Source organism: Macrobrachium nipponense, chromosome 14 (assembly GCF_015104395.2).
Source record: "Macrobrachium nipponense isolate FS-2020 chromosome 14, ASM1510439v2, whole genome shotgun sequence".
Taxonomy (NCBI): Eukaryota; Metazoa; Arthropoda; class Malacostraca; order Decapoda; family Palaemonidae; genus Macrobrachium; species Macrobrachium nipponense.
In genome coordinates, this window is record NC_087207.1 from 50213515 (window position 1) to 50238514 (window position 25000).

Here is a 25000-nt window from a genome sequence, read left to right on the forward strand (position 1 = left end):
AAATCCACCTGACATGAGGCGCTGGTGGCTCAGAAAGAGGGGCTTTATTACTACTTGCATGCCATGACTTCCACCGAGTAAATTCCTGCTTTCAAAATTCTTCTGGACTCTTCTGATTCGTTACCTATCCAGTAACTGAATTGCATTTTGATAGCCGAGAGAAAGTAGATATTCGCATTCATTATTGTCGATGGGAAATGATCGCATATTTATATGATTTCTGTATCCACTCTCTCAGTGATTAAAAGAGAACGTAACTTCGTATATCCTAAGAAAATGTGAATTTATTATTCAATACGTATCTTTTCGTACATTGATAAGAATGCGTTGTTTGGATCTAGTTTATTGATGAACTGGCTTTTCTCATTCTTTAGTCATTTCACAGTAGCAGCCAAAACTCTTAACATTTCGAGAGTGTTAGAGATGATAGCATTCATATGGATGGTCAAATGTCTGATTAGTAGTGTGAGACTGTTATTAATGAAAAAGTTTATAGCATGACATATAAATATTAATTTTGAAATCGAAATAACAGCCTCATTCACCAAGAAATAATAATAATAATAATAATAATAATAATAATAATAATAATAATAATAATAATAATAATAATAATAATAATAATAATAATAATAATAATAATAATGATAAAACTTTCACTCATTAACTTCTCAACAGCTGCAGAATTCATAACTAATACTTCGTGCGTTTAAACCCTGCCTCGTAGGAATGTCATCTAAACGCTTGAAGCACTTGTGGTAGCAAGGTCTCACTAATAAACGTGAACTCACTCCTAAGACATCCCCCTTTGAACTGTTAATAACACAAGCATTAAGACCCGATTCTTCAACTCATTCACTTTTTCAAATCTCAGCAACAACCCCACGGAAGCTAAAACTTAAATACTAAATGACGGCGATGTTTTCATAATGGACGTAGGTTCATTTTCCAGCCATCTTCATTTCAGCTGGCAATTATATTCAGATTTAGCCTCTAGAGGGCAGCAGCGCCAAATTGCCACTGCAATAATCACATCCATCTGTTATCCAGGTGAATTATCCAGGTGCATTATATCCAGGTGAATATTACGATATAATATTTCCTTCCAGGTTCGTAATTAGAGAGTCTAATTTAACCCGGATCCCTCTGACATTATCTTGACAGCCTTGTTTAAGAGAACATTAGAGAAACGCTTGTTAAGTTTCTTGTTCCCTTCCCTCCTCCGTGAGTGTTCCTGCTGCCATGAATTTTGAAGGAAAGGTTTCGGTCTCTGTTACAAAACTAACAGTTACAAGAATTCGTAAAAAGTAGGTAAAATTAGAACATGGTTCTACGTTACAAAAAATCGTTGGAGAGAGAGAGAGAGAGAGAGAGAGAGAGAGAGAGAGAGAGAGAGAGAGAGAGAGAGAGAGAGAGAGAGCTATTTAACGTTTTTAAAAATACCGGGACATGAATGAATGCTTCTATTAGGAAGGCTTCTTTTTCTGTTATTTCCTTTTTGACGGAAACTTTTTGTTGAGTTCCCCTCATTTTTTTTTTTTATTTCATGGTTCAAGTTAGGAACCTCTTTCAATTTCACTCTATGGGTTAACAGATGATCCTCTGCCATGTTATCTTAATCATAAAATTAAAAAGAGGTAGTATTTCATATTTAGTTGAGTTGAAACCCGGATCTTGATTAGAACTTAATTAATCTAATTTCTCTTCAGGGCTTTACAAATGAACCTCTGCTATTTTCTTTTATTAACATTAAATGGATGTATTATTTTGCATCTTTTATTGAGCTACAGTTATAATGTTCCTTAATCATACCAAAAACTTGATTTGAAAACAGTTTCACCTATAAACAGCCTAATCAGCCTATGCCGGTCCCAAGTCCGAATAACTAGAGAGGACTGAGGTCAGGAAAAATTTAGGAATTAGCTGAATTATCCGTAGTAATTCAAATGTGGCTTTAAAAGGCCCCGTCTTTGTATTTGAAATGTTATAATATTCCTTTATTTAAAAAAAGCAAAACTGGTAACAGAAATCACACGACCGCTTACAAGAACTTCGCTTACCATCATTCTACCTGTACAATTCTTTGTTTTGGAAAGAGAGGTCTCTATCCAGGCGAAGCTGCTGCTTACGTGAGAAGAAATCGGAAAAACCTCAAGGAATTTACACAAGATTTGATATGCAAAGTGAGAGTATAGTATACGAAATCCATTCTTCTTCAAACTGTGCTTGGGAGGGATGTTATCACAGTAGACCTCCTGGGAAATCATAGCTTGGAAAAGCACACTTTTCTGTTGAGTTTAACTGGCGTCGAAAGGGGACACTTCTGGTTTATGCTCCATACAAAAACTTTATATATATATATATATATATATATATATATATATATATATATAATATATATATATCATATATATATATATATATATATATATATATATATATATATTATATCTATATATATATATATATATATATATATATATATAAGCATTAAACTACCAATGTCCTTTAATATCTAATTCGCACTACATCAGAAATTAATATATCTTAATATATGTTAACCGAAGGGGAATCTTTTTAGTTGATTATAAATTCGTCGGCTTCATGGGCTCGAACCACGGAACCAAGAATTCAGGACGTACAGAGACGTCCTGAATTCTTGATTCTTTGGTTCGAGCCCATGAGCCGACGAATTTCTTTTCAACGAAAAAATTCCCCTTCGGTTAACGTATATGAAAATATATTAATTCCGAGGTAGAGCGAATTAGATATTAAAGGACATTGTAGCTTAATGCCTGTATATGAACAGCAGTGATATATAATAATATATATATATTATATAATATATATATATATATATATTATATTATGATATAATAATTATGTTGTTGGTGTGTGTGTTTCGTGGTGTGTGTGTGTGTGTGTGTATATATATATATATATATATATATATATATATATATATATATATATATACACACACATTATATATATATATATATATATATGATATATATATATATATATATATATATATATATATATATAACATTGTCAACCAGATGTTATAAATACTTAAAAACCTTAAATTTCCTATCGAGTTACGGATGATCAGCTCATTATCTTGACAGTTAATCTTCCAAATCTAGATATTGAAGAATTCGTAAAAGATAGACAGAGCCGTTGGATTTCAGATAAAGGTTGTAATAATGCCAGTGGCCAGCTGTTTATCACTTGTTTTTGGGTGATGGAAATCTGAATTAAATTGCTAAAGATCCGCGATCAATGTAGGATACAAGTTTTACAGATTCTTTTGGCTTTAAGAGCTTTCATATACAAACAAATACTCCTACCACATTTGCTACAAACAATGGTAAGAATAATGGTGATAAAAACTTATTTAACTTGCCAGAAAGACGAAACCGTACCAAAGGCAAAGTTGATAACAAGATGATCAAAAACAGATGATTTGAATGACGTTTGACATACAATCCTCTTTGCCGGCAACATCAAAGAACAGCTCATCGCAGAGTGGAAACGTTGAAAGAATCCCAATCATCTATCGAGTGTTTACGAATGGCCGAAGATATTCCAACTCCATCCCCACGAGATGGGGAGGAGGGCAGAGAACCATCTAATCCTAACCCTTTGACCACCGAGTGACCGGGAATGACCGGGAGTTCGATAATTCCACGAAAGGTCTTCGCTGATGTCGAGTGATTAAGCTAACACCCGAACTCTCTCATCACCGGCCGACCAAATGTCCACACGGACACACACACACACGCACACACAGGCACTAACACACACGCATACACACACACACTCAAACACCGGCGGCCTCCAGCATAACGCCTCTGGTCCTCTAATCTCGATAATACCGCTTTATCATTCGGGATAAAATTCCCATCACGCCTCTCAGGGAGACATTTTATATTTTCGTTCATTCTCTCTGTCTCTCTGTCCCTGTGTCTCTCTCTTTCCGTCTGTCTCCTTCTCCCCAACCCCTACCCCTTTCTCTCTCTCTCTCTCTCTGAGCAAACGATGTCTCCTCGGATGGACTAACAAGTCTTTGAGACATCTTAATCCTTGTAACTCCTTGTAACTCCTTGTAACCCTCTCTCGCTCGTTCATTCTCTCATTGATACATATATATTCTACTTATTTGCAATTTCCTCTCTTTCTCTCAATGGTTAGAGACATTTTCTTTCCATTAAATGGACTGCCAACTCGCTGTTCATCCTTACTTTCTCTGTCTCTGTCTCTGTCTGTCTCTGTCTGTCTCTCTCTCATTGATATATATATATTCTACTTATCTGTAATATCCTCTCTTTCTCTCAACGGTTAGAGACATTTTCTCTCCATTAAATGACTGCCAACTCTTTGTTCATCCTTACTTTCTCTCTGTCTGTCTGTCTGTCTGTCTCGTTCACTCTCTCATTGATAATATATATATATATATATATATATATATATATATATATATATATATATATATATATATATATATATATTCTACTTATTTGCAATTTCCTCTCTTTCTCCCAATGGGTAGAGGTATTTTCTCTCCATTGAATAGACTACCACCTCGCTGCTTCCTTTACTTTGTATTTAGACAGCATATTCCGTTCATCTTTTGAACGCGGTTCAACAATCCCCCGCAAATCAACACGAAAGTCGTCTCGGTGTCTGCCGTAATAAAAGATTTATACATTCCCCTGTGGGACATGTCGAAAATATGGCCCGGAAATGGAGGGCATTTCATTCACAAAAGGCAGGTGACAATGGCTGCATACTAACGAGATGGAGTGTTGGAGGAGGTTGAGGAGGGAGGGAGGGGCTAGCGTTAGGGGGGAGGTAGGAGGCAGAGGTCTATGCTGAACTCCCACAAAAAGGAAGGATGTCATTTTAGATAAACTATAACGTGTTGGATAGAGCGGAAGTAAATATTCGTTCCTTGAGAGAGAGAGAGAGAGAGAGAGAGAGAGAGAGAGAGAGAGAGAGAGAGTTCTAATCAATAATACTTAATCTATAGTGATAGGCTAAACAAAATCCTAAAGTCTAATTTCGAGACTGATCAGGGACTGACTTAGAAAAGTTTAGGATTGCAGTCTCTCTCTCTCTCTCTCTCTCTCTCTCTCTCCTCCTCTCTCTCTCCGTCTCTCTCTCTCTCTCTCTCTCTCTCCCTGTAGTTTTGACATTCCTCTGTCTCTCTCTTTCTCTGTCGGTCGTTTTGAAATTCCTCTTTCTCTCTTTTTGTCGTTTAGAAATTTTTCTCTCTTCCCCTTTCTCTGTCTGTCATTTTGAAATTCCTCCATCTCTCTCTTTCTCTGCTATGTCAGGTTTTCATCGCCTTGTACATAAAAGTTTACTCCGCGTAAGCAGGTAACTCTTTTATCTCCCCGACAATTTTGTTTATTTACATTTCGCAAAGGGTGCGTGAGGTGCTCTCTCACGCACAGGGCCATCAAGAGTCATAGCTCATTGCGTAAGTACACACTGTAGGTAATGACTGGAACTGCGGGCTATACTTTAACCCTTTCTGGTATGGTGCAGCATCAGAATGTCGATTCCAAATTCCGTCCCTTTTTTTTATATTTTTTTTTACTCCTTCTCCATTTCTTTTTTCTTCCTCTGCCTCCGATGTTGGTTCTAAGGCGCAAAGGAAGTCGTAAACTCGAGGGCTTTTTCGGGCGGACTCTCAAGGGGAACTCAAAGTTTGTGAAGTGTCTCGAGCCCTAACTTCTATGGTTTTTATCCAGGGCTTTTTCTTCTGTGTTGTCTCTCTTTCTCTCTCTCGCTCTCTCGACGTCCTTTTCATTCATTCCTTCCTTTTTTTCCTGCAAGGTTTAGGAGCTTTTAATTCGACTTGTTTTTATTTTCATGATCGTATTTTCAATTAAGTATGTCGTATCATTGAATTCCACAGTTTTTTTGTGGTTTTCTTTCTCTCCTATATATTTCCTTTCATGCGACTATGTTCTCCCTTTATTGGTGTCATCTTGTATTCTCATGCATATTTTCTTCAGCCCTTTCAATATTTCTTTAATTCGACAATTCCCCTTCAGTTTTAACTAGGTATAATTGCATCCTTTCTTATGGACTCTATTTCAGAAAACGCCTTAATATGTAATGCAGAATGATATACCTATGTTTTACGTGAATTTGTTTATATACAAAAGTATCAACTCATTCACATTCACTGAAAACTGGTAGAAGCTAATTCTGTTCTGGATTCTAATCTTATAGAAATAAGAGGTTTTAGAAGATGGAAATATTTGGGTGATTTCTAGGAAATGTATGGATGATTTACTCTCCTATCTCGGCAGCCTTGACCTAAGAACGATAATTGTGCAAAGCAGATTTTACCTCTTTCTCTCGTTACTCTATTCATGAGAGATACTCCCTGCCATTGACGTTTGTCTCTGCTACGGTCACTCAACTTGTCCCCCCACTTCTGTCTTTCACGTTTATGCGGGGAATAACAGTCTCTACTCGCATTTCTTTGTTTACTCTCTTTTGTACAAGCTATTACTTACAAAATACCGTTGATGTCAGACTTTATTTTCTTCTAAAGATATTTCTTCTTTATTTCAAAATTGCCCACTTTATATAAGCCAGTATCCTCGTTCATTTTTAATATCCAGCATTCTTTGTTATCATTCAATATGCATTATTTGCAATATACTCTAATATGCTGTAGTGCACCACTCCTTTCCTCTCATATTCCCTTCTTCCTCTCGATTCGTATTGTTCTCTTTTTGCTGTCAATGTTATCTCTCTCTTCTCTGATATATGCTCTCACTCGTCTTGCTTATTATCGTTTATATATATTTTTTTTTCATCAGTTTTAAATGCCTTAGTATTAGAGACGCTCTTTTAGTTTTCTTTAAAACAAAAACCATTGAGATGGCTTTGTCTGCCGGTACGCCCTTTTTCTGCTCGCACTTTTCTTGTCCACCCTTAGATCTTAGAAAACTGCTGAGCTTAGAAGGCTGCAAATTGGCATCTTAATCATCCACCCTCCAATCATCAGACATCCCAAATTGTAACCCTCTAGCTTTAGTAGTTATTATTTCATTTAAAGTTAAAGTTAGCCATGATTTTGCGTCTGGCAAAACAACAACACAGGCCACCATGACCGGCTGCGAGTTTCTAGGGCCCGGCTCGTGCAGCATTATACCGAGACCTTGATTATACGCTGTACAGAAACTTCGATTGCGACGAAGAAACTTTGGCGCACTTTTTACTTGATTTTTAGACTTATACAATACTATATCCCTCTTACGTGGCATTATCCTATTCCCCGTCACATTCCGCTGCTCTATGCTCTCTTTTTCTCTATTTTATATTCCTTTCTTTCCCTCTTTTCGAATAATTATTTCAACTCCCTTTCATTCAATCTTCGTGCGTAACTTTCCCACCGTCGTTACTCTTAACCTTTCCTCTTTGATTTTAACCTTTCATCTCGGTCTTCCTGTTACTATTCTCCACTTTCGTTCATTGAATAATATCTTCTCTGCTGTTTTATTTACTTTTTCGTAAGTAATATTCTCACCATCTTCTCTTGTTTCTCAGTCCCTTCTGTTAGACTATCTCTTTTGCCTCTCCTTTTTCCCATTTATTTCATCTCTTGCTCTCTCTTTCTAGCTGTTATGCTCTGCTTGTTTTATGTTTCTTTTGGTTTATAAATGTCTTCAATATTCTGTCTGTCTCTTTCCGATTTCTTTTATTATTATCTTTACCTTCCCCTATCATTTCAATCTATTTCTTTTCTAATTTCAACTTCAAGAAATTATAACTTTCTGTCTTCTTTGTCCCACATTCAATTTTAAAAATATTTAATTTTTCTCAATCTAACTTATTTTTTCTATGAATAATCCCTCACCATCACTCGTTATTATTTCTTCTGGCTTTTCTCACTTTCAATTTAAAAAATTGTTACTTTTTCGCAATCATTCTCTTTCTCTATAAACATTCCCTGCTTATTACTCTTTATAAGTTTTACTTCATTCTCCCACTTCCATTTAAAAAAAAATCTTCACTTTTTCCTCAATAATTCTCTTTCCTCTATAACCATTCCCTACTCATTGCTCTTTCTCATCTCCTCTATCTCTCCTTTATCTTCCATCTCTTTTTGTTCCCGTTTTCCCCACCCCAGTTTGTTACCATTTCATTTTCATTTCAAATTTTTACTTTTTCGCAATGATTCTCTTTCTCCATAAACATTCCCTCCTCCTCATTATTCTTTATAATTTTGTCTTCATTCTCCCACTTTTATTTTAAAAAGTCTTCACTCTTTTCTCAATAATACTCTTTCCTCTATAACCATTCCCTACTCATTGCTCTTTCTCATCTCCTTTATCTCTCCTTTATCTTCCATTCTCGTTTTCCCCCAGAGTACCGCCCAAACCCTTTTTTTTATATCTCTTATTTCCCTTTCCTCGTTTTCTCAGCCCACCTCACCTCAACCCATTCCGTGTTCCATCATCTAACCCTAAGTGTAATCCCTCAAATCCCCTGTGCTGAAGAAGTGACCGCATCCGAGGATAATCTGATCCCGACATTTGGAGCACCAAGGGCCTTCGGCAATTTTACAGCCTCACGGCAAACACAGAATTTTCGCTCCCAGCCGGTTTTGTCTCTCAGGTGACTCAAGTTTTTTTTTTTAGTAATTTTTTTTTGTCAGCTTTATTTTAGCTTCTATTTTCATTGCGGTGCGTTTCTTTTACCTCTTCTGCTCTGCCCTGTGTCCTTTTGCATGTTTTTTTTTATTTTTCTTTTATTTTGTGGTGCGTTTTTACACCGACATTACGTTTTTTCTTCCTCTTATTGACTCATTTCCTCGGGGTGCTATCTTTTACGTCTCTTTTTCTGCGTTGCATTTCTCTTTTTTTTGTTTACTTTTATTCTTCTTCTTCTTCTCTGTGGCCTTTGTTGTTTTTTTTTCCACTGTTACCTTTCCGCAGTGAACTAAGTTTTCCTTTAATTGATCTGAGTTTTTTATTTTTTATTTTTGTTCCCAAACACTTTCATGATTATCATTCTTCTTTTACACTTTTAGCTTAACATTATCCTTACTTGTGTTTCACGTTAGTTTCTTATGCATCATCTGTTAGCATAAATTACACGCACACACACATATGTATGCATATATATATATATATATATATATATATATATATATATATATATATATATATATATATATATATATATATATGTGTGTGTGTGTGTGTGTGTGTGTGTGTGTGTGTGTGTGTGTAATTTATGCTAACAGATGATGCATAAGAAACTAACGTGAAGCACAAGTAAGGATAATGTTACTCTAGAAGTGTAAAAAAAAAAAACATCACGGTAAAAATAAAAAGGGAAAAAAATTCCATGATGTCCTCCAGCTGTGACAAGTGGCTTTATTTGGCGGTGAAAACTTCGTCAGGTGTTGCTGAGGCAGCGTCTACATCAATATATGGCTCGCAAAATTTTTTTTACCGATTTTCCTATCTCTCAAGGTCGTTTGAGACATAATTGCGTAATACTTTTTAACCTAGCACAAGGAAGTTATTTATCATCGTGATTGCATTGTGAAATATTATGTGATTGCCAATTTAAACTTCAGAAGCGAAACAGCGTTGGACCAACGAATCAATGAAATATCGAGTGCAAGCGACAACTCGGGGCGCTTCAATCATTCACCCCATTAAACCTTGGACTTTATTGTGACGCTAATGACAATAGACACGAGTCCCAAACACGGTGGGCTTTGCCTTCGCTCACTCATTCCCTCGCTGGCAAAGACGTTCGAGTGTATTTGCCATGGAGATCAGACGAAGATGCTAGCGGAGGTGGAGGAGATTGGCGGAGGACGCTGCTTGAGCTTTTCATTTCGTGCTCTATCGCTTAACCTAACTTACTCGCTACCCAAGGATACAACTTACTGCTAATTTTAACTACACTATCGCTAAACTTAATTTCTACTTAATTTGGAGTTATTTTTGCTAAATGTGATTCGCTCCAATTTTGTTTCTATTTCATTCTATGACGAAATCTCTGTTATCAGAGTATTTAAAAGAGACTAATCTTTAAATTGGGGAGCTGGAGAACTGTCATCGAAATGTTGAGAAATTTGACAATTGTTTTTGCATTTGCGGAACTGCTGAATTGCTACAAAGTTTTTGCAGCTTTCCTTGATGGTGACCCCTATAAAAGTTCGAGGTTTCGTTATCTAAGACTATTAAATCTTTAGGGTTATTGTCTTTATGATAGTTACAGTCTTTTTTTTACGTTTTTACTGTGTTCTATACTCAACGGGCCTGTACTAGACACGCCGCAAATGTGGGTACATACTGGGTTTAAAATTAAAAGCCTTTGGAACGATTCGAAGTCTTTGCTAATTTTGATCTACTCCAACACCTTCTTTATTTCATTCCATGACTAAATCTCCATCATCAGTGACTAAAAGGCAACTTGTCGTCGCTTCCATGCTCCATAGTAAGCGTGATATTTGGATGTGCAGTGTTAGCATACTGGAGAAACATGTCAGCTCTTTCTCCGTCTCTGAACAGTAGTGTCTGAATAGTGGGAGAGTGTCATCTCATACCTACAGAAAAAGAAGGGATGGAAGGCCAGAGGACAATTGTCTAAGAATTGCTCACCTTAGTGAACAGATAAGAATATTGGCAAAGGTCGGTCCGAGTGCGAGACCCCATTGTCATTCCTTCAACCTGACAGCATGAAACTCCCTTAAAAATCAAGGCAGTGTCCCGCACTGCAATTTGTGAAAGTTTCGTAAAATTACCCCAGGATAATCACTCGAGAAAACGACAGTATTTGAAAAAAAAAAAGACATTTACCGGTTAAGGTTTATACTTTGATAGTAATTGCTGTTGAAACTTTAAGTTAAACTCATTGGTTACCGTCTTCCACAGGGCTTTCACTTTAACTTCAATTTTTGTTTTCTTAATCGTTTTCAGGAAACCCTGATACAAATTGCACAGAAAACAGAGAGCCCAGTGTTGCCAATTTAACATTTTTAATACTAGATTTAGCATTTTAGCATAAAAAATTTTGAATGAATAAAAATGAAAATAAAAATAATAAAAATTAAGACGAAAATACTAAAAAAAAATAATAAATACAATAGAATAATATCAATATAAATAACTGGTCTGGAATCAATAATGAATTATTATTTTATACAAATACTTTTTAGACAACTGCTACCTTTCCAGACTTTTTTTTATAAGTATTTAAATAAGTTTCTGAATGATAAATGCAGACCCAAATTACAGATGACGACAGTTCCCCAAGATGACGTTTTTTGCCAGACTCCCTATGATTCATTTTAAGTCTTCTCACAGCACCTTGAATATCATCCTAATTCAACAGCATGCGCCTGACATTAGCTCTTAATGAATTCCAGTTAATCCTCTAAGCTTCCAAACAAATATGGTGTTCATTAGGAGGAACCAGCAGAAAGCAATGGGGAATACACAATGAAGAGATCACTTATAGAAAGTTAATAAACAAATTAGTTCAATTATTTACGATAAAACGTTATAAGCAAAACCATATAATAAGTCAGGAACTAACAGAGCAAACTAACTCCGAGAATACGACAGCACAATTGCAAAAAAAAAAACTATGACAAAGATGACTGATGCAGTTTGAGAGAGAGAGAAGTCTCCGTCATTAAAGAAAACGGCGTCCTAAGAAAGAGGTGATGCATCCCCCCCCACCCCCTCCCCCACCAACCTTTAAGATTTTAGGAGATAATGGAGTTTTTTTTTTTGGTACGTAACTATCTACGAAGATATTGCGTAATAAAAAGGAATGCTGGAAACAACGAGGTCCTTCGGCAAAGAACCGTGGCAAGAATATTCACAATTTCACAGAAACGTTTTTCCATTAACTTTTGCATTTTTATCAAATCGACAGACTAATAATAATAATAATAATAATAATAATAATAATAATAATAATAATAATAATAATAGCTCATCAATACACCTTCACATGTAACATGAATTTACCCATTATTCAAGGACTCATACACACACGCACACACGTAATATATATATATATATATATATATATATATATATATATATATATAGTATATATATACTGAGTTATTTTTTCCTTTTTGGAGTTGAGGTAGAAGGTATAACAATGAAAAAATATTATACAGAGGAAAATCTGTTTCTGAGAGAGAGACAGAGACAGAGAGAGAGAGGTAGCTATAGTTTTACATCGAATGAAATGCTACCCCACAAACCTTCAAAAGCAAGCAGAGATACACTGACACACACACACACACACACAAATTCCAATTTCAACATTCTCCAGAAATAAAACCTCAGTATAACGATTCAAGCGTAATAAACTGAGTTCGGAAAGAGAGCAAATATTCCAGGGACTTAAAATATAGACGAAGAATAGCCGGGAAAAAAAGATTGCAGTCATATCGCCTCATAAAATGGCAAAGATCTCTGGAGATTGTTCAGGCTTTTTCGTATGATCTTTCGTAAGATCTAGATATCTGAAAATCCTGAAGTTTCCTTTTTCCAAGCGTTGACCTTTTTTATCCAAGTGGGAGAGAGAGAGAGAAGAGAAGAGAGGAGAAGAGGAGGAAGAGAAGAGAGACGAGAGAGAGAGATAGAACGCTGTACGTTATTATATAGAATTTAGTTTTCATAGTTGCATTATTGGTGGTCATAACTTACAGTTTGAGAAGAGAAGAGGTTAGCATACTGTTAAGGAGGTACACACACACTATATATATATATATATATATATATATATATCTATATATAATATATATATATATATATATATATATATATATTATATATATATATATAACACATATTGCAAGGCTAACATTTTCACACAAAAATATAATAAGCATACAGATAAAAAGAAAATATCTATAAGGTAACTAATTTGTAATTAAGTCAGTGATTTTATCATTAAGGCTATTCTTAAACATTTTACTTATACAAGGGTCTAAATAATAAAAGCCAGGGATAAGGTTGAAATTACAATTAGAAATAAGTTGTATAATGACAGATTCTAAAAGATCTTTTGATCTTGCAATTGCTAAACTGTCGGTCCAGTAATCCTGTGGGAGTTTTCACTTAAATGAACGAATATTGCATTGAATGTTTGTCCAGTTTTGACAGAATGCTTATGCTGATTAATTCTTACTTCTAAATCCTTGCTGTTATTGGCCGATATAAAAATAGGGGGAGTCCAAACATGGAATTTTACATATCATGTTGTTGCTTTTCTTAGGGCCGTTATTTCATTAGCATTTTATTTTAGTGTGTTATTATAGGAAAAGCAAGGCTGACCTTAAAAGATTTTAACAATGATTTTATGGTTTCAGAACCGCTAAAATAAGGCAAACTGAGAATGTTCTTAGAAGTTTCTTTCTCGTTGTTACTTTCACTACAAAACGTTTTGTGGGCTTTAATATAACAAATATATAATATATGGGAAAGATAACATAAATCTGTCCCTATTTTTGTTATGTAATCGATATCTTGATCCAAATATGAAGGACTGGCTATGTGCAATGCTCGCAGGAACATAGGAAAGAAAAGTGATAATTTGATATTAAGATGTTTGCCTGAATAAAAATGAGCATAACCTAAGTTGTTGGTTGGCTTCCTATAAATACTGATTTTACATTGAAATGCTTCTCTATGTATTAAAACATATAAGAAAAGGAGGCAATTTTCTTTTTCTAATTCTAAAGTATATCCAATTGATGGTACCTGGTTATTCAAATTAGAAATTAAATAATTTACATCAATACCAGCAGGCAAAACAACTAAAATATCGTTTAATATATCTGTACCACTTTAAAGGAATATAAATATTAGGTAAATAGTGTATTTCAATGAAATCTGGGATTTGGCTAAGGTATCTGGGTAGGTAAAAGCAAATGGGTTAGATTTTCCGAGAGTCTGGGTCACCGTCTTAATCCTGACCAGGTGTGGAATTTTTATTTTATTGTTGGGTGTGCCTCTGGTTTTGTCTTGAGGGGGTCAGTAGAAAATTACGTTTGCTTTGTGAATCGCTTTCTCAATTATATGGTCAGGATACCTTTTAGACGAAAGCTGCTTACGAATTAGTTCAAATTTCTTGTCAAGGAAATCTGGGGAACAAATTACGTAAGGCTCTTAAGAATAGGTTGCTGGCTACTCATATCTAGATAGGAATGTCATGGTAGCTAAATTAGTGAGTGTATGAAAGTGAGAACGTTGGTTTACTGTATATGGTAAATTTGTAATATGTCGTGTCTCTAATTATTAAAACATCAAGGAAAGGAATTTTGTTGTCTATCTCCCATTCAACTTTAAATGCGTTTAATTTTGAAAGGAATTCATTGAAATTGCCCCATCTATTATCCCAGAGTGTTAGAATATCATCTACATATCTCATCCACAGCATGTTTTTGGGTTTTATTACATTTATTACTGTAATTTCAAAGTATTCCATGTATAGATTGTCTAAAACAGGAATTAGAGGACTACCCGAAATTTTTGCTTATAAAATAACTCCCCGAATGAAAATACGTTATTGGATACACATAATTCAACTAACTTTATTATTTTGCCAAGCGCCAATGGGAAATGATCTGAATAGGGGGCTAATTTTACCCTCAAAAACTGTAGAACGTCCTGTACAGAGAGAGAATATAATCATTGGGTGCTTGGGCAGCGATGTGGAAATCCTTATATGAAAATAAGGTCTAACACTTATTGCAATGTTCTCGTATGTTAGAGAATTCTTTAGTTTTCAAAGTATATCCCGTACGGCGACTAACTCCGAGATGAGAATCGATTCCAACTTTGAGCAATCTCTTGGTGGCTCCCACCTATTTCCCGATTTTACATTTCGGGCAAATAAAGCAATAAATCACCAAATGTCTCAACAAAGACGGAAGTTTATTTCTGTGGGAGAACAAAGAACACAGAGTTTTATGATTTTTAGCTATTAACTAGAGATTCACACCCGGAAAAGTATTCTGTATTTCTCTTTGTATTTGTAATTTAAATGTCTTGGAATGAATGAAAGGAATAGAGTCATACATTAATAATTTAGGTACGTTCGGTGCAGGTTGACGTGGCTGAAATTTATTATTTAGAAAGTTATTCACATATTTAAAGGATACGGCTGGAGGATACGAATTGGAGTAAAAATTGGATTTCGCTGTGGAAGTTATGCCAGCTGGAAGATAACGTATAAGCACGTTTTAATAGCGTTGAAATACAATTTAATTTAAATGTTAGGGATAAACTGCTACAGACGTTAATACCTTGACCTGTGAACGTCGTTTTTCTAAAGACGCTCCATTAAAACCATGTTCTGTCCAAGTAATTAAAACATCTAAAAAAGCAAGTTGGTTGTCACGCTCATGCTCAATTGAGGAATGCATATTAGGGCGTAGGGCATTCATATATACCAAGAAAGCTTCGGCTGCTTCTCGGGACCTAAATAGAGCAATAGTATCATCCACATTTCGCTTATAAAAGAGAAGACGATATGATAAGGGACGCCCATCCAACATCTGTTCCTCGAAAGAGCACATAAAAGCATTAACCATAACTGGGCCAAGTAGAGGCCCCATCGATACACCATCAACGCGCTTAAATATTTCATTGTTAAAAATAAAGTGAGTGTCCTGCACTGCAATTTCTAGAAGTTTCTTCAAATTATACCTATTCAGACCATGATATAGAATATTATCACCATAAAAGCTCTTATCTAAGATGATGTCAACGGCTTTCCAAATACCCTAGCCTTCCTGTTATATATATATATATATATATATATATATATATATATATATATATATATATATATATATATATATATGTGTGTGTGTGTGTGTGTGTGTGTGTGTGTGTGTGTGTGTGTGTGTGTATACATATATTTACAGAAACGTGCAATGCAAAAAGGGAGCAGAGGATGACACAGAAAATCTCTAGAAACTTTGTATCCAACGCATTTCTCGGCCAGAAGTCTGTCTGCAATCTTTTGACGCACGAATACAGAATTACACGAGTTTCTTTGGGCAATATTTGGTATCCAGTTATCTAAATTTCACGTCTTGTTCAATAGTCTTACAGGAATTGTGGACTTTCCTTGAGGAAAAAGAATTTTACCGTTGATAAAAGAAAAACGTCATTTTTTTTTTATTACGTGAAAGTGATGGGTTCAAATTTCATTCTGTTTTAAATTAAATTTATATCAAGATATAGCAAAAAAATCGTAAACTGTTATTCTTGTTACATATACAGTTATATTTCACATAAATAACATTTTACTCCCCTGAAAAATAAAAGTATTATTTCTCATGGTTATGGAAAGTAGAGAAATGTTGAAATGGCCTGCAGTAGGAGGAGAATTCATCCAGTAAATATAAATTCATATTTGTTTAAATGTTCAGATTCTGTGAGACTCATACCAAATTAGATGTGCAGTCACACGATTTCTTAAGGCTTACATTTGTTTATCGTGATTGTTGTTCTGTTCTATATATCGTACTTTCAGGGTTTGTTTTTGGTAGTTTTATATTAATAATATTAAACCGGGATACTAATAATAATCATTATCATTTGTATGTTATTTCTATACAATGTCTATATAAAGCATAATTGTTTATCTAAACCAGATGGAAAATTACTTAGAATTTATATTAAGCATAATGCCGAATTTAGCAGGTTAATATTATATACGATTTATATTATAGTTTTTATACTTAATACAATTACATAAACTGGACAAATTCTCTTCTCCATTTTGCCATACAATTTTGTCAATCCCTCTTTCCTGTTCGCCTTAATTCGTGATACAATACAGCTCCTTGCTAAAATCGCGTTTGCGTATGTGTAATAAATATATACATATATCTTATATATATATATATCTATATATATATATATATATATATATATATATATATGTTATGCATATATATATACATACTATATATATATATATATATATATATATATCTATATATAGAGAGAGAGAGAGAGAGAGAGAGAGAGAGCGAGAGAGAGAGAGAGATATGCTGTGTCCCAGTAACAATAAAAATAAACTATAGTGATCAAAGTAATACATTTATATATATATATATATATATATATATATATATATATATATACCTATATATATACACACATATAATTAATTTGATCTCTACAGTTTATTTCTATTATATTCTCATTCTTTATTGGGACACAGCCCCGCCCGCCCTTACTCTCCCTGTCTGTCTGTCTGTCTGTCTGTCTGTCTGTCTGTCTGTCTGTCTGTCTGTCTCTCTAATGAGCACCTTTTTAAGTCGGTCAATATTTACGAGTTTGAAATAACTCCTTTGTCTTTGTCACGCTCGCATCTTAATGATCATTATCATCTTGCCCTTTGATGAGGAAACTAAAGAGAAAGAAATAGATGGTTAAGATATAACAGCGTGAAAAGGGTCCAGAACAAGAAGGAGCCAATGAGAAAGTAAGATAGATTATGAGAAGATGGTTGGTAAAAAAGAAATATATACGAGATGAACATTGGAATCCAATAAGAAAGTAAGAAAAATTATAAGAAGATGGTTGGTAAAAAAAAGAAAATGTACGAGATGAACATAGGAATCCAGTAGGTAAGAAAAATTATGAGAAGATGGTTGCTAAAAGAAAAAATGATTCGAGATGAACATTGGAATCCACAAAGAAAGTAAGAAAAATTATATGAGAAAATGGCTGGTAAAAAATAAAAACATACGAGATGAACATTGGAATCCAATAAGAAAGTAAGACAAATTATGAGAAGATGGTTGATAAAAGAAAAAAATTATTCGAGATGAACATTGGAATCCACAAAGAATGTAAGAAAAATTATGAGAAGATGGTTGGTTAAAAAAAATACGAGATGGACATTGGAATATAGAATTTATAGAATGGAGAATTTAGGCCAAATGCCAATTATAGGGTTCTATGAGGTCATTCAGCGCTAGAAAGGAAATTGAGAGTAGGTATAGGTTTGAAGGGTTAACAGGAGGGTAAACGTAGTAGTTGCCCCTTGAAATAATTGTTAGGAGAGGATGGATAGCAAGATGGAAGAAAGATATGAATAGCAGTGCAATAAAATAAATGAAAGTGGTTGCAGAAAGGACGCTGCAATACACCTTTAGTAAAGCCTACAGTACACCCCATGAGATGTACTCACGGTACTATTACTAATCTCAACAGCAACTTTAAAATAGGAATCAGAGAGGCATTTGAAGACAACAAACCTGTGCTAAGGTTCGCTAGTGGCAGTTAAATGGATACATTCTGATGTAATCTTATTCTTATATACTGAGGACTACATTCGCTTCGTTTATAGAGAGAGAGAGAGAGAGAGAGAGAGAGAGAGAGAGAGAGAGAGAGGAGAGAGAGAGGTTTTGACATATTTTCCTTACTAATTTTCGAATGAAAAGGGAGAGAGGGGGTTTTAAAAGTGAGAAGAGAGAGAGAGAGAGAGAGAGAGAGAGAGAGAGAGAGAGAGAGAGAGAGAGAGAGAGATCATCTCAAAACATACATTCCAATTCCTAAAAAAATATAATTTATATCTATTCAGGAGGCTGATCTTAGCTGCAAAATTGTTGTGTATGTAGACTCTGAAAGATATCATAATTAAAACACAAATAAACAAATAAACAAAAACGACAAAACAAATAAACAAGCTCATAAACCGAGTCAGTAACATAAACCCTATAAATCTCGGACAAAAAAGAAAAAGAAAAGAAAGAAAATCTTGATTGTTTATTTTCATTATTGAATAAAGAACGAAAATAATTCAACTGCTGGCCAGGAGGAAATCTCTTGTGATCCAGGTACACTAGAACTTGGCTCCAATGTCATTAACCAAAACTTTTAATGTATTCCATCGCTGGGATTTGCCAAACTGGAATGGGTGTTGTTTCTTTATCCAGTTATTTATTTGTTTATTTTAATTCTTTACTCGTTTTTGTGAGGGGTTTTGTATTCACTTGAAGAACATAGGTGATAGTGAAGAATTTGTAACCCACAATGACAATAATACATATAATGAAGTCCAGTGTATCTACATATCAATACATGTGTGACTGTAACAACATCAGTTTTACTAAACTAGAACCCGCCCCACTCCCCCCTCCTCTCTCTCTCTCTCTCTCTCTCTCTCTCTCTCTCTCTCTCTCTCTCTCTCTCTCTCTCTCTCTCCAGGTGGCTCGTCCATTAGTACGTATGATACTTTGGTCTTTTATTCTGAGGTTTGGAATTACTAGATGAAATATTGATTATAGTAAATCTATTTTCAAAATAACTAAAGTTGCTCGAGGTTTACAATCCTAGGAAGAATAAGACGCATACAATGAGTGTCCTTAGAACACCCTACTTGCAATAATGAGAATCACTGAAAGGAAGGTGGATTTCTGGCCAATAAAGGTGTCACGTAGAAAAAGCGATAGGGGTTTCGTGTCTCCTGCATAAGGTTTCTTGAAGTGTATGTGTTTCACATTCCACCTCACATTTCATCTACAAAGTTCCCACATAACTATTTTATATCCATCTCACATTTCATATTCAAAGCTCCCACATAACTATTTTGCAGTACACAATTGAACTACGCCAGATATATACTAAAACGAATGCCTTAAAACATCTACAGTTGAAATCGTTTGTGGTTGAAAGGTCTAATCATAAAACGAAAAAACTTTAGTAATACAAAGAAATATTTGGTAAGGTTACTTGCGCTAAGGAGTAGCTCAACTACCCGTAACTATCATCTACCTTGATAACTCGAAAACTGTCTAACGCACTGCATGCATTCAAAGGAACTATTGTTAGTGCACATATCTTCCCTAATCCCTTCTAATTCTATCAATGACGGCACGGCTTTTAAACGTTAACGGGATATCGGATTTGTTATCTAGGAATGTAATTCTGTCTTCGTAGTGATGATCTGAGTCGACTAACAAAATACTTTTAAGGCTGATTTTAATGCCAAATTTTACTACTAGAAATTAACACATTCTCATTCCTCAGTAGTAACCACCTAGTTAGATTTATGCTAAAAACTTATCTTCTAATGATAGATCGTAAAACTAATTTGTAAAACTAACAACACACGGTTAAGGCTAAAGTCATGTCTAAAGGCTAAATAATACTAGAAATTAAAGGAAGGACTAAATTCCGTTAAAAAAAAACTTGAAGATAAGTGTCGATTTCATTCGTTATATAAGCACCACAAGAATTCTCAATCCGATGTAGTTCATATAACTGTCTTAAGTACTTAATAAATTTGTGTTGATAAGCTAATTTCACAGTGATACGTAAAACTCGATAAAACTGGGAATCATATGTAAGGCTAAATTCAAGTAAGTAAACTAAATAAAAACAATGAATAAAATGAATGCTATAAACTACCAGGGCAATTTTTAAAACTAGGAAACATACGTGAGGCTAAACTACGAAACGTGAAGAAAACTTTATTTCCTTTCTTAAAGAACGCAATTATTCCTAAATACCATATATATATATATATATATATATATATATATATATATATACTTATTATTAATAATATATATAATATATAATATATAAACACACATACACGCACACACACACACACACACACACACACACACACACACACACATATATATATATATATATATATATATATATATATATATATATATATATATATATACATAAGCCATTTGCTGGAACTAGCACTGCCTAACCTTCTCCAGCCATTTGCTGGAACTAGTACCGACCAACCTTTTCCAGCCACTTCCTGGAACTAGTACTGTCCAACCTTCATCAGCCATTTGCTGGAACTAGTACCGATCAACCTTTTCCAGCCATTTGGTAGAACTAGTGTAGACCAATCTTTTCCAGCCATTTGCTAGAACTAGTACAGACCAACCTTTTCCACTCATTTGCCATTACTAGTACAGACCAACCTTTCCAGCTATTTGCTGGAACTAGTACATAACAACCTTTTCCAGCCATTTGCCAGAACTAGTATAGACCAACCATTCCAGCCATTTGCTGGAACTAGTACATACCAACCTTTTCCAGCCATTTGCCAGAACTAGTACAGACCAAACTTTCCAGCCATTTGCTGGAATTTGTACAGACCAACTAACAAAAAGAACAAAGTAGTTTATAAGCTTACTCCCAGAATAAGCGAAAATTTCACTCCCGATTATGTTACCATTTTAAGAAGCTTACCATTTTACCTTCATTTGCATGAGGCATGGAAAGCATAGGGTTTGTCTCATAGATAACTCAAGACTTTGAAAAACTGAACAACTTAACCTATAATCTATTGAAATTTTAGTAGTTTAAGAAATTTTGTTACAAGTAACAAATTATCAATGATAAAAACAAATGCTAAAATTCTAAGATTTATTTATGCAGTAATCATTTACTGTCAGGCTATTTGAATAGAGATTAAGTTTAAGAGGTATATCTTAACTGATCTCTCTATAATAATAGCAGCTTTGCTGTTATGAGGGTATGTAATCTCAGCATCTGCAATAATTTTTAAAAAAGCAGTATGTCTCCAATAAGTAACTTGCATGTTTATAGCCATTTGCACCCCTGGAAAACCTACCTTTGTGGAAGTAGGAGATCTAAAGTTCCCCATAACTTTCACCGAGGTCGAATAGGCTGATGAAGTCTTCATGCAATGAATCACTGAAGAAGAGGTTATGTTAGCCATAGAAGAGAAGTTTATCAGTGTAGTGACACCTTTGAAGTTCTTGATAGGTGACTGTCTTCTGTAAGGTCAGTTTTCACTCTGGTGTTATTTTGTTAGATACGCTTTGAGGTTTGTACTGCTTCTTGCTCCCGAAAGCCAGTAGTCACTTAGGCAGGTTGCAGATATCCGCAAGTGGTATCTGATGAGCTACACTTCATACCCTGAACAAGAGAGATGGCCATGTAAATGCCATAGAAAATTAAGCATCTTGTTAGAATGTGATTTTACACAAAATTCTGGTAAAATTTAGTAGGTAGTCTAGGTAAGCCTATACTTAAGTGACCAGGTTTCATAGGCTATATTTGATATTATCCAGTTAACACTGAATTAGATGAAGCAGCAAGCAAGCTATTTTTAAGAGAGCTAAGGACAGCTATTAGAATTTAAATGGTTAACCTATAATTTCAACAGAAACTCTAGTAAAAATTAAATCTGTAAGCAGACTAGCTAATAAAGCAAATGATTAAGTTAAAAAAATTTAAAGTTGACTCAGTCATATGTGCATTTAAAAAAGGTCACAAAATGTCCAAGTCCACAAAGCGGTCCAAAAATTTGTCCAAGTCTAAAAGGCAGTCCAAAAATTTGTCCAAGTCCACAAAAGTCCAAAAATTTGTCCAAATCTACAAAAGTCAAAAATAAATTTCAAGTCTACAAAAGTCCAAAAATTTGTCCAAGTCTACAAAAGTCTAAAATTATGTCCATGTCTACAAAAGCCCAATATTTGTCCAAGTCTACAAAAGTCCAAACTTTTGTCCATGTCTGCTAAAGCCCAAAATTTGTCCAAGTCTACAAAAGTCCAAATTTTTTTCCAGGTTTACAAGTCCAAAATTTTTTCGAAGTTTATAAAAGTCCAAAAATTTGGCGAAGTTTACAAAAGTCTAAAAATTTGTCTAAATTTAAGAAAATTGTACACTTCAGACTTAAAACTTGTCACTTATAAGTAACCGATTTTAAAACTCAAGTTCCTGGAGATCATTATAAAAAAAGGGAGTCTTACTTTATATGCTAAATCAAAACTTAAAAAAAATTTGTAAAAAAATCTTACAAATCAAGAAATAGCAAATGTCCACCGTTCGTGAACAAAAGGGATATTTTGACAATTCTTAAATACTGAATGTTTTTATATATGATATATATAATGTCTGTGTGTCAAACTCATGCGGAAGGGTTCATTTTACAGCGAACACCATAGTATAATTTTGTCCTGCTAATTAAAAGATATTATTTCATAGCATACAAAATAACCAATTCTTAGCATTTTCTGTTGTATTAGGTATTGGGTGAAAACTCCATTTTGATAAGCATAGTATTCATAATCTTGTTTTCGTTTTCGTTAAGTGTAAATTAGCATTTATTATTAATTACATGAGACCAGGAAATGATATATTATCAACAATATAACTGGATCTTTTAAAAATAGAATATTGAGTATTTTCCCTTCTAAGATTCACTTGAGTGTGTAGAGAGTTTATGTCCAATTTTGACTCTCCAGAAAGCATCTCTGCTGAAAAGCACAACACCTATGTAAACACAGGTTTCATAAGATTGAGGAAACCACCTAAGCCTATAAAACACGACCCCATTCCTTCCAGTCTTACAAGGAAGAAAAAACCATATACGAACGATTTCTGCTTCCTTTCAGGCGTGAGTTTGAGAGCGGAGGATGAACTCCCCAAGCTCTCCTCGAGTGTTGACCCAGGCCAGCAAGTTCCAGACAACTACACTCCCTCGCCCGACGACGTACTGGAGGGGGAAATTTGGCCCGAGGCACTCACCTTAAATACACAGAGCCCCGACCCTCCGGTGCAGAATAACACCGAGATCCTGGCCCAAGTGGGTGGGGAGGCTACGTTCAGCTGCGTCACGCACCACCTCTCCGATGAAATGGTAATGAACGAACCTTTCCTTCTCTGGGGGTAGGGTTTACAATACTTTCGATTTTGTGTTTGAACACCTAGCTGAAATGGGCACGAAACTGCGTATACTTTTTTTATTCATAATTTCTGAAAAGGATCAAATTTTGCATCTGTCTTTTATCCACGCCAATATTTTTCTATAGATTTTTAATATTAATTGAATCCTCGGACGTCATTTCTCTGATTTACTTAATTTACTCGCTGGCTTGATTCATATAAACAGGGTTCATGTTCTGAATAATAATAATAATAATAATAATAATAATAATAATAATAATAATAATAATAATAATAATAATATAGTAAGAAAAGTGATGGATTCTTAAGGAGGCAGGATGCAACCCGGTACCCCACACTATAAATATCACCCAGTCGAATTGGAGGGCTGTGATAGACGCCCCCACCCCCCACCCAAAAATAATAATATTATAATATATATATTTTTTATTCGTTGTGAATCTGACAATGTCAATTAGATAGATGGAAGTACCAGCCCCAAGCAGCTTTTCCCTTTATTATTATGATTTTCTTTCATTCACTATATTTTTTTATTGCTTTCTCATTGAGCTTATAATTTTCAATACCAGGTCACTTGGTTGAAAAGAGACGACGACCAGCTGTTGACGGTGGGCCAACAGGTCTACGCGGCTGAGCCCAGGTTCACAGCTACCCACTCTCACCAGAATAAGGTAAATGAATTTTGAAGGTCACGAGTAAACATATTCAAGAAAAAAAAATAAATAAAGAAAAAAATGTCATGTGTTAGATTAATAGGTTTATACTATTGGACACATTATTATGAAGATGAAAGTTTAACATTTCCTTCAGACAGCTTGATGTTGGTGATTTAAGAGTTTTAAGGAACTGCTCAAACACATAAACGGATTATATTATATTATATTATATATATATATATATATATATATATATATATATATTTATTTCATTCTTTACGTAGTCCATATACAAACACACACACACACACACACACACACACACACACACACACATATATATATATATATATATATATATATATATATATATATATATATATATATATATTATGTATATATATATATATATAATAACACTATATATATATATAGTATATATATATATATATATATATATATATATATATATATATACATATGTAAGCCTTCCCTTATTACATTTCCTTCTCTACGTATTCCATATACCTAATTGTTACATGATGGACCTTGTTTGTCTTACAGGCTTGGGAATTGTGGGTAAAAGATGTCCAGCTGTCAGAC

General features: G+C 34.4%; 1 protein-coding gene across 1 annotated transcript in view; it reads left to right on the plus strand.

Moving 5' to 3' along the window:
* Positions 1 to 25000, plus strand: part of LOC135226493 (lachesin-like) — a 36047-nt gene that overhangs the window by 1594 nt on the left and 9453 nt on the right. The window contains exons 2-4 of the mRNA XM_064266110.1: positions 23450 to 23694; positions 24311 to 24412; positions 24962 to 25000. The exon at positions 24962 to 25000 is cut by the window's right edge and continues 70 nt beyond it. Of these exons, the coding sequence (XP_064122180.1) occupies positions 23450 to 23694; positions 24311 to 24412; positions 24962 to 25000 (386 nt within the window). The remainder of the gene's footprint in view (positions 1 to 23449; positions 23695 to 24310; positions 24413 to 24961) is intronic.